At 40.5% G+C, this 15,304-nt stretch overlaps 1 protein-coding gene and 1 pseudogene across 6 annotated transcripts in view; both read left to right on the top strand.

Moving 5' to 3' along the window:
- Ctps2 (CTP synthase 2) overlaps nt 1-15,304 on the top strand; it is a 140,508-nt gene that overhangs the window by 120,116 nt on the left and 5,088 nt on the right. For all 6 annotated transcript variants that reach the window (NM_001034998.2, XM_087600622.1, XM_087600623.1 and 3 more), the window contains exon 17: nt 695-839. In NM_001034998.2, the coding sequence (NP_001030170.1) occupies nt 695-839 (145 nt within the window). The remainder of the gene's footprint in view (nt 1-694; nt 840-15,304) is intronic.
- Ccdc43-ps1 (coiled-coil domain containing 43, pseudogene 1) lies at nt 5,223-5,774 on the top strand (annotated as a pseudogene).

Here is a 15,304-nt window from a genome sequence, read left to right as displayed (position 1 = left end):
GACCTGGTATGCAGCTGTAATCCCAGCACGGGAGGCTGAGGCAGGAGGATTGACACAAGTTTGAAGCTAGCCTGGGATACACAGCAAGATTTTGACTTGGTTCCCAGGTAGCTTGAAGTGTAGGGACACCATGGAAATTGACACAACAGTGAAAGGCCTTCTAGAATCAAGCTAGGACTGGGGATGTAGCTGTGTTGGTAAATACTGGCCTAGAATGCCGGAGGCTCTGGGTTCATTCCCGGCACTGTGCAAACCCCTGTAGAAGCACCCACCTATAGTCATAGCACTTAGGAGATAGAGGTAGGAATATCAAAAGTTCAACATCATTCTCAACTACAGGAAAGTTCACAGGTAGCCTGTTGTGCTACATGTCACCCGGTCTCAAAAGAAGAAAAAAGCCGGCTGACATTTAAGAAGGAGACTTTATCTTTCCACCCAAAAAGCCCTTGCTTCCCTTTCCCCAGTCTAACATCATCACCACCCCCACCTCCAAAAAAAGTTCTAGGTCTCTAATTAAGTGAAATATGTTTTACAATTTGGAATTTTACTACAAACATGGATCCTAAAAGTAACTGTGTTAGCAAGTTAGTCATGTCAGTACTTAGAATGGGTCGCTGTTTGATCATACGGCAACCACTATAGTGGATCTCATGCCCGTTTGATTCAATCACTTAATAATTTGCTTTCATTTCAGGTCATCCATATTTCATCGGCGTCCAATTCCATCCTGAGTTTTCCTCTAGGCCAATGAAGCCTTCCCCTCCGTACCTGGGACTCTTACTTGCAGCAACCGGAACTCTGAATACCCATCTGCAACAGATGAGCAAACTATCGTACAGGTAACCAGTGGAACACTCCTAGCAATAGGCCAAGGTGGATGCTTACGAACATGTTAGCTTTGCAAAAAATCTAATAGTGTTATGGAGTTCAAGGTTTGAGAAAAAGTATGTAGTCAAGTCTTCTGTTTTTCTGCATTCTACTTTTAGTATCACACTTCAAGTTTTTCCTATGGAAAAGTCTTATAAATCGTAACCGTGATGTTTGGCACTTTCATAGTTTAATATTCAACAGTATATTTGAACTCTATTTTCAGTTAAGTGTGTAAAGTAATGGATCTGATTTCTTTGCCTTCCCTGAAAGTTGTTAAGTAAATTGGTTTTTATTTTCTGAATTTCTGTCTAGTTCAATTGGTGATACCTTATACCTCAACTTTTGCTTTTTTTTTTTATCATGGTATTAATGAAAATCAAGGTTACATCTATCTTACTAACATTATCATTTAAAAATTTTAAGGATATATTTTGCTGGTTGTAGTGGTGTTTACCTGTATTCCCAGTATTTGAGAGGCTGAGACAGGAGGATCATGGATTCCAGGCCTACCTGGTGTACATAGCAAGATATTATGTCTTTTGTTTTTGCTTTTAGAGACAAGGTCTATTCTCAGGCTAGTTTCAAACTTGCTATGTAGCCAAGGATGACCTTTAACTCTGGATCCTCCTGCTTCTAACTTCTGAATGCTAGGGTTACAGATATGTGTCACCACAGTTAGCTGTCCTATGCATGGAATCCAGAGATTCATGTACGCTAGCCAAGTTCTCTTATCTATTGAATTGTGAATCTCCAGCCTAAGATACCCTGTCTTCATAAAACAAAAACCAAAACAAGATATAGGGGAGGAGGGAAGGTATTGCTCTGTTCTCCTAATTTCACAGATGAGTGGTACAGTAATTGTTAAGATCAAGGTAATGTCACAATTTGCACTAAGATTTCATTACAATTAAATAATAATCTGAATAGAATTTATATCTTTATTTATTCTCATTTAAGAATATTGTATGCATTATATGTAGAAAGTTTAGAAGTGGTAGGAACTACCTAGAAGGATGATTGACTCTTACAGTGATAGCTATAATATGTTGCTTAGCAACAACCATTGCAGGATTTCTATTGAGATCAGCGAGCATTGGTACAAGGGGTGTCTGTGTGCTTGTGTTAATAAGCCTTTTTTTTTTAAATGAATTTTTATTTTATGTGTACTGGTGTGAGGGTGTTATGTCATCTGGAACTAGATTTACAGACAGTTGTGAGCTGCCACGTGGGTGCTGAGAATTGAACTCTGGACCTCTGGAAGAGCAGCCAGTGCTCTTAACTGCTGAGCCATCTCTTTAGTCCCCATAAACTTTCTTATAGTGGCATAATTGTTCAGAAAAGCTCGCAGCTCTTGTACTTTTCTGTGGGTTCATATGGGAGTAGTTTTACAAGCCTTACAAGGCTGCTGCCTTACCAAATTAATAATCATTTCTTGCTGTCTTTAACCAGGGCAGTGGCTTTCCATCTTTGTCTGAGGGCTACTACCATAAGGGGTAGGCTAAGCAGACTCCAGATTCTTCCTTGGTTCAGCTGCGGTCTCCAAATACATTGGCTTGCATGCTGTTGTTCTGCACAAGAGATTTCATATATGAAAACACTCCTGGGTTCTCAGGCTGGAATACGTTGCAGATTGAAAAAATCCAATGTGGAATTCCAAACCACATGTGTGCTACGACATTTTATGGCTCGCTTATGTTCTCTATTATTTCATGTTCTCATGTAGGAAAAGAGGTAACAATGGAGCAGGTTAGTTGGCTGAGAGAAATTATACACTCATAAGTATTTGGCTGTTGGAAAGCATCAGCTAACAAGTGAATGCTGTGTGGTTTGTATGGTCTAACTGTCCCTTCTACCCACCTATTATGTGAAGACTATTGATTCCTGCATGGAGGCTGGGCATTTCTGAGTGAAGCTCATTCAAAGATGAGCACTTGCCTGAAACTCCTCAGCCAGATACAGTGTTAGAGAGAAGAAAAGCCATCTTAATGACACTCATTGCAATTTCAGCCAACCTGCAGGCCTCCATGGATCTTCTTGAATCACAAGTTGGTATCTTCCCTTATGGATAGGCAGCATTCCATTTATCCTTGTCTGCCTGGCTGTCTAGCACATGTTGCTCTCCACTAAAGTGATGGGTGCAGGCCTCAGGAGAAGATGGTTTAAACCTGATAGGTTACAGGGATATCAAGAATGGTGACTACTGGCAGGTGTGGTTGCCCATACCTGTGAATCCCAGCACTCCAGAGACTAGAGGATTACTGAATGTTCAGTGCTGATCTAGTCTAGTCTAGTGTTGATTCTGAGATAGCCAGGGCTACATATCAAGACCCTGCTTCAATAAAGCAAAGTAACCCCCTAAACAGCCTAGGCAGTGCAGCTCAGTTGTGGGATGTGTGCCCAGCATGTGTGAAGCCTGAGGTTTGATCCCTAGCACTGTATAAACCAGGCATGATGATGCATGCCTATAATCCCAGCACTTTGGAAGTGGAACCAAGAGGGTCAGAAGTTCAAGGTCATCAAGGCTAACCTGGGCTACATGGAACCTTGTGTCAAACAAAACAGACAAACAAACAAAAAATGAACGAACAAACTCAACCCTCCAGAAAACAACAAATGAATTCCCTGAAACCCAGGAATGGTGACTAATAATTCCATGACAGACAACAGGGTTATAATGACTGTTGGCCTCAGCTGCTCCCTGTCACCTCTGAAGCATTACTGAGTGTTTGAAAGGCAGGCGACTGCTTTGCTGGCCACTCTGATATGAGGTGACTTAGAGCTCTTAGACATGTTGCTTTCAAACGTGATAACTGCTTGTAATCAGCTTGAACATGAATGCTGGAAGAATGTCTTCCTTCCCTGGAAATTGTCTCTGATGATACTCAACTCTATGTCACTTGGGAAGCCTATGTCTTCAAGGTGCAAAATCATTGGCTTTAATAAGAACATCTGAGCTGTAACCTCTGCATTCTGTCCAGTGGAGAATATTTATCATTTAGCACTTGGGAATTGTAGTAAGAATATTATTTGGGGATTTAGAGCTGGTGAACTAAAGTGTCAGCTACTTGGTTATCTGCAGAATGGTAACAGTTCTAAAGGACTATTTCCTCTTAGTTTTAGGCTTACAGTAGTTGGTTTAAGGGCATAATCATTCTAGGGTAGTATTTTTTTTTAATTTTTTAATGGATTGTTGAAAAGTACATGTGGAATCAGGCCAGAGATAGCTTAGTGAGAAAAGGTGCTTGCTGCCTGACAATCTGAGTTTGGTCCCCAGGACCCCATCTGATGGAAGGAGAGAAATGACTCCTGCAAATTGTCTTTTGACCTCTATGTATGTACACTCCAAAATGTAATATAAATGTACATGCATGGTGTCACATATTTTTTTCTTTTATTTTCGGAGCTGGGGACTGAACCCAGGGCCTTGCACTTGCTTGGCAAGCGCTCTACTGCTGAGCTAAATCACCAACCCCTACATATTTTTAATCCAAGCATTCAGGAGGTGGAGGAAGGCTTTAAGGCTACCCTTGTCTGCTATTGAGTTCAAACCAACCAGGGCTACATAGTGAGACCCTGCCTCAAAAAGAAGAAGGGGAAGGAGGAGGAAAAGAGAAGGAGAAAGAGAAGAAGAAGAAAGAAAAAGAAGGAGGAGGAGGAAAGAAAAGAGAGAAAGAAAGAAAGAAAGAAAGGAAGAAAGAAAGAAAGCCAGCCAGCTACTACTATGGGGTGTGGTAGTTCACACCTATAATCCTGGTACTTACAAGGTTGAGGTAGGTGAGTCACCATGGGTTTGAGCCCAACCTGAGCTAATTGTTTCGAAATACAAAACAAAAAACCTCAAACTAAGAGCCTTGTTTTGAGAGTCCCACCTAAGAATACGCACATGCTCAGTAATTCTTGGGTCAAAATCAGAATGTAGCTGTATTCACTGCTAGTATTTATTTATGACAGTGACACCATGTGCATGCACACAGGGATCAGTCAGGGACAAAATGGAAGCAGAGTTTGGACAAGTCCGTTTGTAGGTTTTCTGGGCTCCCTTAGTACACGTTTGTGTGTGCGCGCACGTGTGTGATATTTCTGCCCATAGAATTTCATTTTAAATTTGGAGTTGAGATAGTCTTACCAAGGGCTGGTCACACAGATACTCTGCCTAATGTCTATCAAATTCTACACTCCCAGAAGGAAAGTAGTATTCATCCTAAATCGCATTATACAAACAATGTAGACCGTCCCCACCAAAAGCAACGTGATTCAGGTTAGTAATGGAGAATTCGTTCTGAAAGCCAACAGCTACAGACTGACCCTACAAGCCTATTGAATAATGGCAGCTTCCAGGTTAATTCTTTTTGGGTATCCTCTCTACTTTCCTGAAAGAAGATTCCCTCCTTGATATCTATAAGGAAATTGTGGAATGATGGTCAGAAACACAAAATGTCACCATTAAAGTGGAAAAAAAAAAAGATGAAGTATAGGCCATCGTCACTTTGATTGAGAAGCAGGCACAGATCACGGTGAAGCCCAGGTGGTTTCAGAAGACAGGCACCGGGACGCTGCTCTGCTGGCTCAGTATGCTGATGTGACAGATGAAGAGGATGAAGGAGATGAGAAAAATGATTCAGGTCCTTCAACAACGAACATTCTTCCGACAGATGTATTTTCTGAAACACCAATGTGGAAGATGTTCTCAATGCTGAGAGAATGGATCAAGACTCACTTTGGGATGAGTCCAAAAGGAAGAAAGAGCAGGAAAACTTGCAGAGGGAAAAGGACAAATGAGCCAGTCAGAAGGGCAAGGAGAAGGAAAAGAAAAGGACATAGAGAAGGGAACTCTAGAGATAACCTTGGTCACCTCTGCCCCTTCCACCCCTGAATTGATTTTGCGTCTGTGTATTTAAGAGGACTGAGACTAATATACTTCCCATATTTTCCTAAGGCTTTCTTGTTTACATGTTCAAAAGGAAAATCACAATCACTTGTAACTATAAAATGTGCCATGCTTTGGTGGTGTGGGCAATCAATTATAGTTAGTATCTTTAGCAAAGATCTGGAGTTAGGGTAACCTTTCTATTTCAGTACTGAAATCCTGTGCTCTTCTGGCTGGTGGTGTAAAAAGCTCTCCCCTCACTTTGTATAATTAGCCAGATCCAGAAAGCTAATATCCTAAAGGAAACATGACAATCCTTCTGGCATAAGAAGATGTGCAAATTGCTTCTGAGGCAGTATCTACCTCAGAATGAAGTGGGCTTTTGTTTTGAGACAGGGCTTCATTCTATAGTCCATGCTGGCCTGGAACTTGGTTGGAGTGTCCTTGTGTCAGCTTTAGAATTATGGGAATAAAGCACAGTATTTTTTTTTTATTTTTAATTAACTTGAGTATTTCTTATATACATTTCAAGTGTTATTCCCTTTCCCAGTATCCGGGCAAACATCCCCCTCCCCCCTCCCCTTCCTTATGGGTGTTCCCCTCCCAACCCTCCCCCCATTGCCGCCCTCCCCCCACCAGTCTAGTTCACTGGGGGTTCAGTCTTAGCAGGACCCAGGGCTTCCCCTTCCACTGGAAAGCACAGTATTTTATGACTGAGATCAGATTTTATATGATATCAAATCAGGAAAGTAGACGATGTTATTTGGAGTGAGATAGACCTAAGAATATTTTTTTAATGTGTCAACTTGGGCTCAGGCTGTATATGTTGTATGCTTGTTTAGCATATATAAGGCTTTGGGATTGAGCTCCAGTATTGAAGAAATAAAAAAAAATTAATCCATGGGAGAAACAAATATATTTTAAAATAGAGAGTTTTGCATTTTTCATGTACTCTGTGACTTCAAAAAGGATGTGTCAGTTTGGGGTATAAGGACATTATTGCTGGCTAGATTCATTTTTTTATAATCATGACTTCCCTGAATCCTCTCGATTTTAATCTTCATTTATTCCGCAGATGTGTCCAACCTTTTGACATTGTGACAAGACTTTTTTTAAAAACTGGAAAAAAAATCATGTTTTAAAAGTACATTTCTGATTTTGTATTAGGCTGAATTGACATCTTGCTTTGACCACAGGCTGCACACGCCTACAATATGAGTATTAAAACCCAATAATTCCTGATTTAGAGAAACTGAAGGAATTAATCTTTTAGAGAAAAGCACTGGAAATTTTGCTAACACAGATACTTAAAACTATATGTAGTTGGTGGTTAACAAACTTAGGAGCAAATGAAAAAGCTGGGAGAGTCAAGGGCAAGCAGAAACTCTGCAAGTCTACTTCTGTCACAGTGGTACTCAGTTGTAAATAAAGGCCTTCTTTACTTGAGTTTGGGCATCAGCTATCAGAAAGCTCAAGAGAACCATTTCCCTTTTAAGATGCAGTAAGATACTTTACACTAAGGCTACCATTCACAAGCCAAGTTTGGCCCAGTCCTTTTTTTTTTTTTTTTTTTTTTTTTTTTTTTTTTTGTATAGGGCAAACTAAAATGATTTTTTTTATATTTTTAAAAGGTTATAATATAAAGACATTCATGATTGAGATTTGTGGCCTATAAAATCTAATATTTATTCATATTTGGAGGAAGCTTGCTGACTTGTTTTTGTACCATAGCTCCCTTTGTACAGAATGAAAAAAAAAAAAACATGGTTGAGGAAAAGAGATATGTTGCCTCGTTGTCCTACAAGTTCAACATTGCAAAAATAACCACTCTTTTTAGAAATAAACTTTATTTAAGCCAGAAAAAGAGGATAAAACTGGGCTCTTAAGACAACTGAGCAACATTTTATTTTAGGACCATGTCACTAAACAGCATTTACTATCTTTTGTACAGAGAAACCATCTTTTCACAGCAAAACAAGAGGCGGGGTGGTATTAAAAATAATAGAGAAGGTACTTATTGATGCACTGTATTTGTTCAACTGTTGCAGACCAAACTCAAAAGTCAGAACTACTTCATAATTAAAAGGGTTCTTCAAGGGAGTGCGTTACTAAATCCTGCCTCTTCCGTTTCCTTATTCCCTCTGGACGAGATTCCTAGTGTAGTAACTCCATTGTCTTCTTCCCATTGACCTTGCTACTTAATTTTTTTGAGTGATGCTGAGGGATTGAATCCAGCCAGGGCTTTATATATGCCTCCCCTCTTGGGCTCCATCCCTAGCTTACCATGATACCTTAATCTTTGAATCCTGGAGGCAGTCAGCCAGAGAAGGGACCCATTTCATTCATATGGTCTCTGTCTTTCTAAATCACATGCTGTCTTCTAACCCGAGAAGAGTTACTTTTCTGTTGACTTCTAGGTATAATGCTACAGAAAATTGGGAAAAAATATACCTGTAAGCTCAACAACTTAATACAGTCTCTGTATTCATACTACCTTTTAGCTTTGCAGGAAGGTCTAATGTATACCAGACTACCTTCCAACCCACTATGTAGCTGAAAATTACCTTGAATTCCTCCCTCTAACTCCCCAGTGCTGAGATTGCAGGCTTATATTACCATATTTGCTAAGCAGTGTTGAGGATTGGACACAAGGCTCTGCCCATGCCGAGCAAGCATTCAGACCCTAAGCATTAAGGTTGGGGTAGGACTTGCTGAATTCAAACCCATGTCTTTGTTAGCGAATGTTTCTTTGCACTAGTTTCTTTATAAAAAGTTTCTGTGGAGCCAGGCAGGTAGTTCTCTATAAGTTCAAGGCCAGCCAGGGATACACCTTGTCTCAAAAAAGGGGACTGGAAGCTGTGTATTAATGAGGCCTGGACTGTACCCTAACAATACACATGACTCACAGTCCACCCACACAAGGTAAAATTCCTTAGTTTACATGGTAATAATGAAGATTAAGTTTCTCATTGCACATAAATCATTTACCACACTGCTTGGTATACTGTAGGAACTTAAATGTTGTTGTTGTTGATGATGATGATGATGATGATATTAGTATTACTAATTTTAACCTTAGTTCCAATCACCTTCATCTTTTATCTACTATGAAGTCTCCTGCTTAGACTTTCTGCCTCTAGTTTTTCTCCTAATCCTCCTAATTCATCTTCTGCCATTAGAATAGTCTTCCCACATGACTTTGCAGCTCAAAGCCCTTAATGGCTTACCTTGGCTTATAGGATAAAATGCACATAAATCCATACAGAACACCTCGAAGTCTCAAGAACTCTCCAGAGGGGTTTAACGTCTTTGCCTTCTGGCTATTGATAAGTTTTCTGGACCTGCTTAGTGAGAGGGAATGCAGATCTATATCGTATTAGGATGTCAGCTCACGGGGTTTGTGAAGGTGGGCTTGGGGCTGAGGGGCCACTGTACTGTCTTAGCACTCTTCCTTGCTCCCTCTAAGCCTTACAGTTTAAGGCATGCCTGCCTCACTTTGCTCTGAACCAAAGAGTCGGATCCAGTCCCCTGCATCAGTGTGCTGTTCAGTTTCCAGTACTCTCTGAACTTCATGCTGGGGGAGTGATTTTGATGGTGGAATTGATGTTTCTTGAATAGTTCCTTTCAATATCTTTTCAACCCCCACTCCCACCCCGTGATTGTTTTGACTTCAACCCATACCTTCAGGGCCTTTTCCTCCCAGGTAAATTATTGTTAATAAGTCACATCTGAGTACTCCTTTGGGGGATTATGCATTGATTAAAAGGTGAGCTTTATAGATTGGGCTTCCTAGTGGCATTGATGATATGGTTGTCAGCTGGGGATGGAGTTCATGGTGCTACAGACTACTGTGCTTTTAAAGCCCTGCCTGGGTTATAGTCTCCTGTTTACTATGAGATGCAAAACGCATTTCGAGCATACTAAGTTTTTATTCCCTTGCTCTTGTGTTTTATGGCTTCCAGGGGCCTTTTGAGAAAGAAGTAAGTATAGCAGTAACAATGCCTTGGGGAAAACTGTGCATGGCTGTGTGTTTTGAAAACATACTTTTTCACATGAAATGGATTTTGATGCAAAGTACTATAGGAGTGAAAGCATGCTGGGAGTCCAGACTATGCCATTAAACTTGTCTTTAAATTCTATTCACTTCTTTCTATTAATAGAGAAGAAGTGATTTAATGGTTGCTTCAGGGTAGCATAAAAGGTAGAAAATATGGAGCACCACCACACCCTTTCCCTAGTGTCTTGGGATGTTTTCATATACGGGCAATCTATTAGGAGTCAGGAGTCATTGACAGACAGGTTAACCATTCGTTTTAAATCAATACGCTACACTAAAACTTTTCTCAAATGACAGAAGTGTTTTTGTCAGTTGGCGGAGTGCTTGCCCAGCATATACAAAGCCCTTGCTTTCCATCCACAGCATTTGGGAGATCGCATCTGCAATCTAGCACTTCGGAGGTGGAGGTAGGAGGATCAGAAATTCAAGGTCATCCTTGACTATGTAGTTGGTTTGAGACCAGCAAGAGCTAAAAACAAAGCAAAGCAAAGCAAACAAACAAACAAAAAGCCCCCCAAAACTGTCGCAAAAACAAATAAACATTGACCATTGAGGTCAAGCCTTGTAAGTCAAAGTCATGTCCCAGGATAGCAATTCCCACCTATATTGAAACTGGTGGGTTTTCTTTTGCCACTGTTCGGACTCAGGCCTGAAGCAGAGAAAGCCGTGAACAGGGCATCCTGTCTTTGTGCCACTTGGAGATGGAAGGCAGCCCTCCTGCTTTCTCATTACCCAAGCCCCCCTCCCCTGTCCTCTCACACAGCCTACTTTATGCATGTCGCATGTCCCAGTCCCTTGCCTTGGTCAAGTATTATAGGTACCATAATAACAAAGCCTGCTTCTTCCTAATGCAAGACCTCCCACTCCCTTGGAAGCCTTTAAAAGTAGATTCATTGTTGTGTTGATGGAACTGAAGCGTTTTATTTCAGATTCCCAGCAAAATGTCTTGAATAGAAAGATGGTTTGACTCAGCCTTCCTCCCCCACACCCCTCCTTCTCCTTCTCCTTCTTCTTTTCTCCCTCCTTGAACCTAACAATCATTAAAAGAAATTGTTCCATAAACTACTTTGTTTTTGTAAAAGGGAGTTTTGGGAGACATGTCCATGAGAGTTGTTTGCTATGACTTCAATTAACCATGCATAGCAAGGCTCTTCAAATTTCCTTTTTGAGGAAATAGTTACAATCATGACTACTACCATGATTATAGTTTTTTTTAGAAACAATGTATTGTTTTTTTTTATGTTTACTTAATACATTTTTATTTTGCACGTGTGTGTGCACGTCTTCAGAGGACAGCGTTCAGGAGTCAATCCTCTTCCTTTTTCCAAGGGGTTCTTTGGATCGAACTCAGGTCCTTAAGGCTTGGAGCATGCATCTTTACCGGCTGAGCCGTCTGGCTGGCCCCATTAGTTTTGAAATCAATACTATCCATTAAAACTTTCTCAAATGATGGAGATGCTCAATAGTCTGCCCTATTCAAAAATGGCAGTCATTAACCACACATGGCTGTAAAGCACTTGAAGTGAAGCTAGTTGTACAGGCAAGGGATGGAATCTTTAATTCCATTTGATTCTAATTGTTTTAAATTTAGAGAGCCACTGTGGCTTGTACTTACATTGGACGGTTTTAAAACTCTGCCTTCCTTAAAGGTAACAAGAGATATACACATGTCTGTTTTGTGGCACTTAATAGAATTTAATACGGAAGACCCTGGTATTTAGCTGTGCACAATGCTGGCCTTTACTACCATACTCAAGAAGCTGAGACAGAAGGATAGTGAGTTTGGGGCTTTGTGAACTATGCTGCAAAATCACTTCCCATAGACAACAACAGCAGATGCTAATGTGTGTGCCTGGCTATTATTCAAAAAGATAGGTTACGCTTAAAATTGAGCCAGTATATCTTTAAGTGAAATATACCTATGTGCATATATCTAGCTAATGACTGACGCCTTATATTTGTTTTGTGTGAAACAAAAATAATCCCCTAAATCATACAGAGCCCAGAGTGTTGTTCCCATTTTCTAGTTTGCTGCAGGAGCCAGTGTTGTTCTGTGCTTGTTTGGTGACCCACATTTTATTTCTAGCACTTGTTTTTCTGCCTCCAGATGAATGCCCTAAATCAGCAAGTTTAGCAGTAATGCCTGTTCTGGTGATTCTGTTCTTGAGTGTCACAGTTTATTGTCCTAGCTACTCTCAGAACTCTTGGGGGGGGGAGCTGTTAACCTTAGAGATGAATAAACTCAAGCTGAGCCTCAATTTGCTTGACTCGGGTTGTTCCGTTTTAATGGCATTGGCAGTTTGGGAAAGACACTGGTCAGCTAGGAAATGATAATTGGAAGGTTAGACTTCACCCATCCAAGGCCAGTGCTAGGGAGTTATCCCTGGTCCAGGAAATAATTCTTTCTTAAATTAATTTTATGGAAAAAAAATAAAAATAAAAAAAAATAAAAAAATTAATTTTATGGTTTTAATGGATAATTAATTAATTAATTAATTTTAAACATTCTTTCTATGAAATAATTCTGAAACTCATATGCCTAATAGTTTTTCCTTATCCTCTATATTTCCCTACTTTTGAGAGGATGTCATAGGAACATGGGACCTTCATGAACAGCAAAAGTTCATTTTTATGTAGTTTTTCAGACTAGGTTTATACATCTCTGGCCAATCTCTGATTAAGTTGTAGCTGATTTCTTTGGTTTTTTAAATTAGTCAATTACTTTTGAGATAGGCTCTCGCTCTGGATCCTGCCACATCTTGGAACTCACTTTGGAGTCCAGGCTGGCCTCGAATTCATGGCATCTCTTCCTTTCTCAGCCGTGTGAGTGCTGAGATTACAGGCATGGACTTCCAGGCCCAGTTTAAGCAGTGCTAAGGATTGAAGGCTACATCTCCAACCCTTGGGTCAATTTAAACAATAAACAAGTGGGCCAAGCTTTCAGTCATTATATAGCAGTGCAAGTGCCTTTTCCTCACTGAAAAGTGTACCTAGGAGATGTTGTTTAACTTTAGCAATAAGGAGAAGTTGTTTATAGCTTTAGCTAACATATATTCTATTTTGACCAATTCTTAATCTTTTAATCTCCGCTTTCCCTGGCCTACTAATGTTAATCCCAAAGGTGGGAGGAGAAAGCCAGTGACCCAGACCATCATGGTCATATTAATTAAAGCAAGCAATTAATTAAAGGAAGCTTCTTAATTTCTGTATATGGGCTGCCCCTCCCTAAGGTGAGCTTTGAGAGGTCAGCATTGGATGTGAGGAAGACAAGACTCTTATTTCATAGCTTAGGTTTAGGAAGTTCCCAAATGGGACATTCGGCAGGCAAACTAGTTGGGGTTACAGGAGCAGAAGATAAGGACAGTAAGTTAGCCCCTCGTGAAACAAAGACATGGTTGGAGGAGGGCAGAACAAGGTAGTCATAACAACAGGTAGCCATAACAAGGTAGTCAGAGATGCTCATATAACCCTCTGAAACAAAGGTAGGGCTGCAAGATGGTTATCGCCGACTTTAGGAAACACAGACATGATGGCCATTCCTGGAACAGGCAGTACAGAACCTTTTGTAGTTAAGGGTACAGGTGGGCATAGCCCAATCCTTCAGAAACAGAGGCTTAATCATAAACAGGAGTGAACCTAGTTGTCTTTACCATAAGATGGCTTTCACGCCTAGATAGAGACAGGCTGGTTACTCACTGCCCCCATACCTCTGCTATTTTGTCAGAAAGTCAAGAAGGAGAGTGAATAAACAAGACGGAAACTTGGATGATTTGGTATATCTGTTTATTGATAATGACTCAGTTTGTAGAGAGTACATTGTTGTTTTCTAGCCTGTATCTGTAGATCTTCTCTGGTTGTGTCCCTCTTAACTTTTAAAAGAACAAAAATGAAATTTCACCAGTTAATGAATTCAGCATGTTATTGCTACCAGGTCAGCAAGTGTTTGGTGAAAGTTAGGGGATGGGTCAGGCGTGCATGGAAGAGTTGCTGCTAATGTAATTGCTATAGATGAGTTGACTTACAGAAGAGTGTGTTGACATGCTGGTTGATTTGAAACTGAATAAGGCAAGGAGAACCCCAAACAGAGCCCATGGCTCCGAGCACACTTTAATCGCAGAGCTAACTTATAGAGATGATGTAAGGATCTGTCCTTTTGAAAAAACTATGTGTGACTGAAGATAACCTGAACATCCCATATATTTGTTACCATAAATTGATGTATATATTATACAGATTGTTTTTCAAACCCCAGACCTATGAGGAATGTGAGAACAGAAAACACTGATGATTCTGACTATAAATCATAGTAGTGCTGTGATCCAAAGTAGTTACAGTTTCAAAGCCAGTTCAGAGAGTACATTACTACGTGTGTGTAGACTGCTAGGTATTCCCTGGGTCTTAAGATAGCATGCTTGTCTGCTGCCTAATTAGTGTCAAATTCAAGCTCTGTGGAATGTGTCTGCAGAAAATGACCACTTTTTCACAGTGAGACTTCCGTGATGTTAAGTACTGATGTTAAGTGCAGTACCTTCATATTGGGAGGCCCTGTGGTTGTTAAACACTAAAAAGAAACTCAACAATTCAACAACCCCAGCATTGCCTTCGACTAGGGAGCAGAAGTATACAGTTGTGTTTACCATTGTCTGGTTCTTTCTTGTCGCTGATGGCGGGTGGAGACGCAATCTGTGCCTTTATTCTGATAAAGCTTCTGGTTGAGGCTTCTATTACAAAAGAGAGATTAATAATAGAAATGCATGACATAGCCAACTCCAGTGGCACAGCATCCCAGTTCGTTGGAGAGGGTGAGACAGGAAAACGAAAGTTCAATCTGGACAATTTAGTGAGACTTTGTTTCTGAAAAGATCAACAAGAGGATTGGGAAGAGAGTGATTCATTCCTGTAATCCCAGTACTCAGGAGGTAGAGTCGAGTCTGTACTACAAGAGTAGAAGAGACCTTGCTTCAAATTAAATAAAACAGGAATGTAGTTCAACAATAAAATACTTGCCTTCCGGGGTTGGGGATTTAGCTCAGTGGTAGAGCACTTGCCTAGCAAGCGCAAGGTCCTGGGTTCGGTCCCCAGCTCCGAAAAAAAAGAAAAGAAAAAATATACTTGCCTTCTGTATGCAAGGCCTTGCATTCTAACCCCAGTACCAACCCAAACACCTTTCCCCAAATACATATTTATTCACTACATATTTTTTATGACACAGGAGTCATTTCAGGAAATAAAGACCCAAACAGAGAAGCCTTAGTTTGTTCTTTCTTTTGTTGATCACACAGGTCAAGAATAAGACCACTACCACAATTTAAAGCCAAGCCAGTTTTAATTAAATACTGGTCAGGAGGATGGGCTCTGGCCTGGACCACTCTGGGGTTCCCACGAAATGGCAACAAGTCACATTTTGCAGGGGCTTAAAAAGACAAAATCCACAGTGCATTACCTTTCCCACCCGGTGAAATCACGGATAAGCATACATTCTGACATATTTCCTGCATATGTACCTCCTA

This window comes from Rattus norvegicus, chromosome X (genome assembly GCF_021556685.1).
Source record: "Rattus norvegicus strain SHRSP/BbbUtx chromosome X, alternate assembly SHRSP_T2T, whole genome shotgun sequence".
Lineage (NCBI taxonomy): Eukaryota > Metazoa > Chordata > Mammalia > Rodentia > Muridae > Rattus > Rattus norvegicus.
The sequence above is the reverse complement of the archived record's forward strand: the minus strand, read 5'-3'. Positions and strand labels throughout refer to the sequence as shown.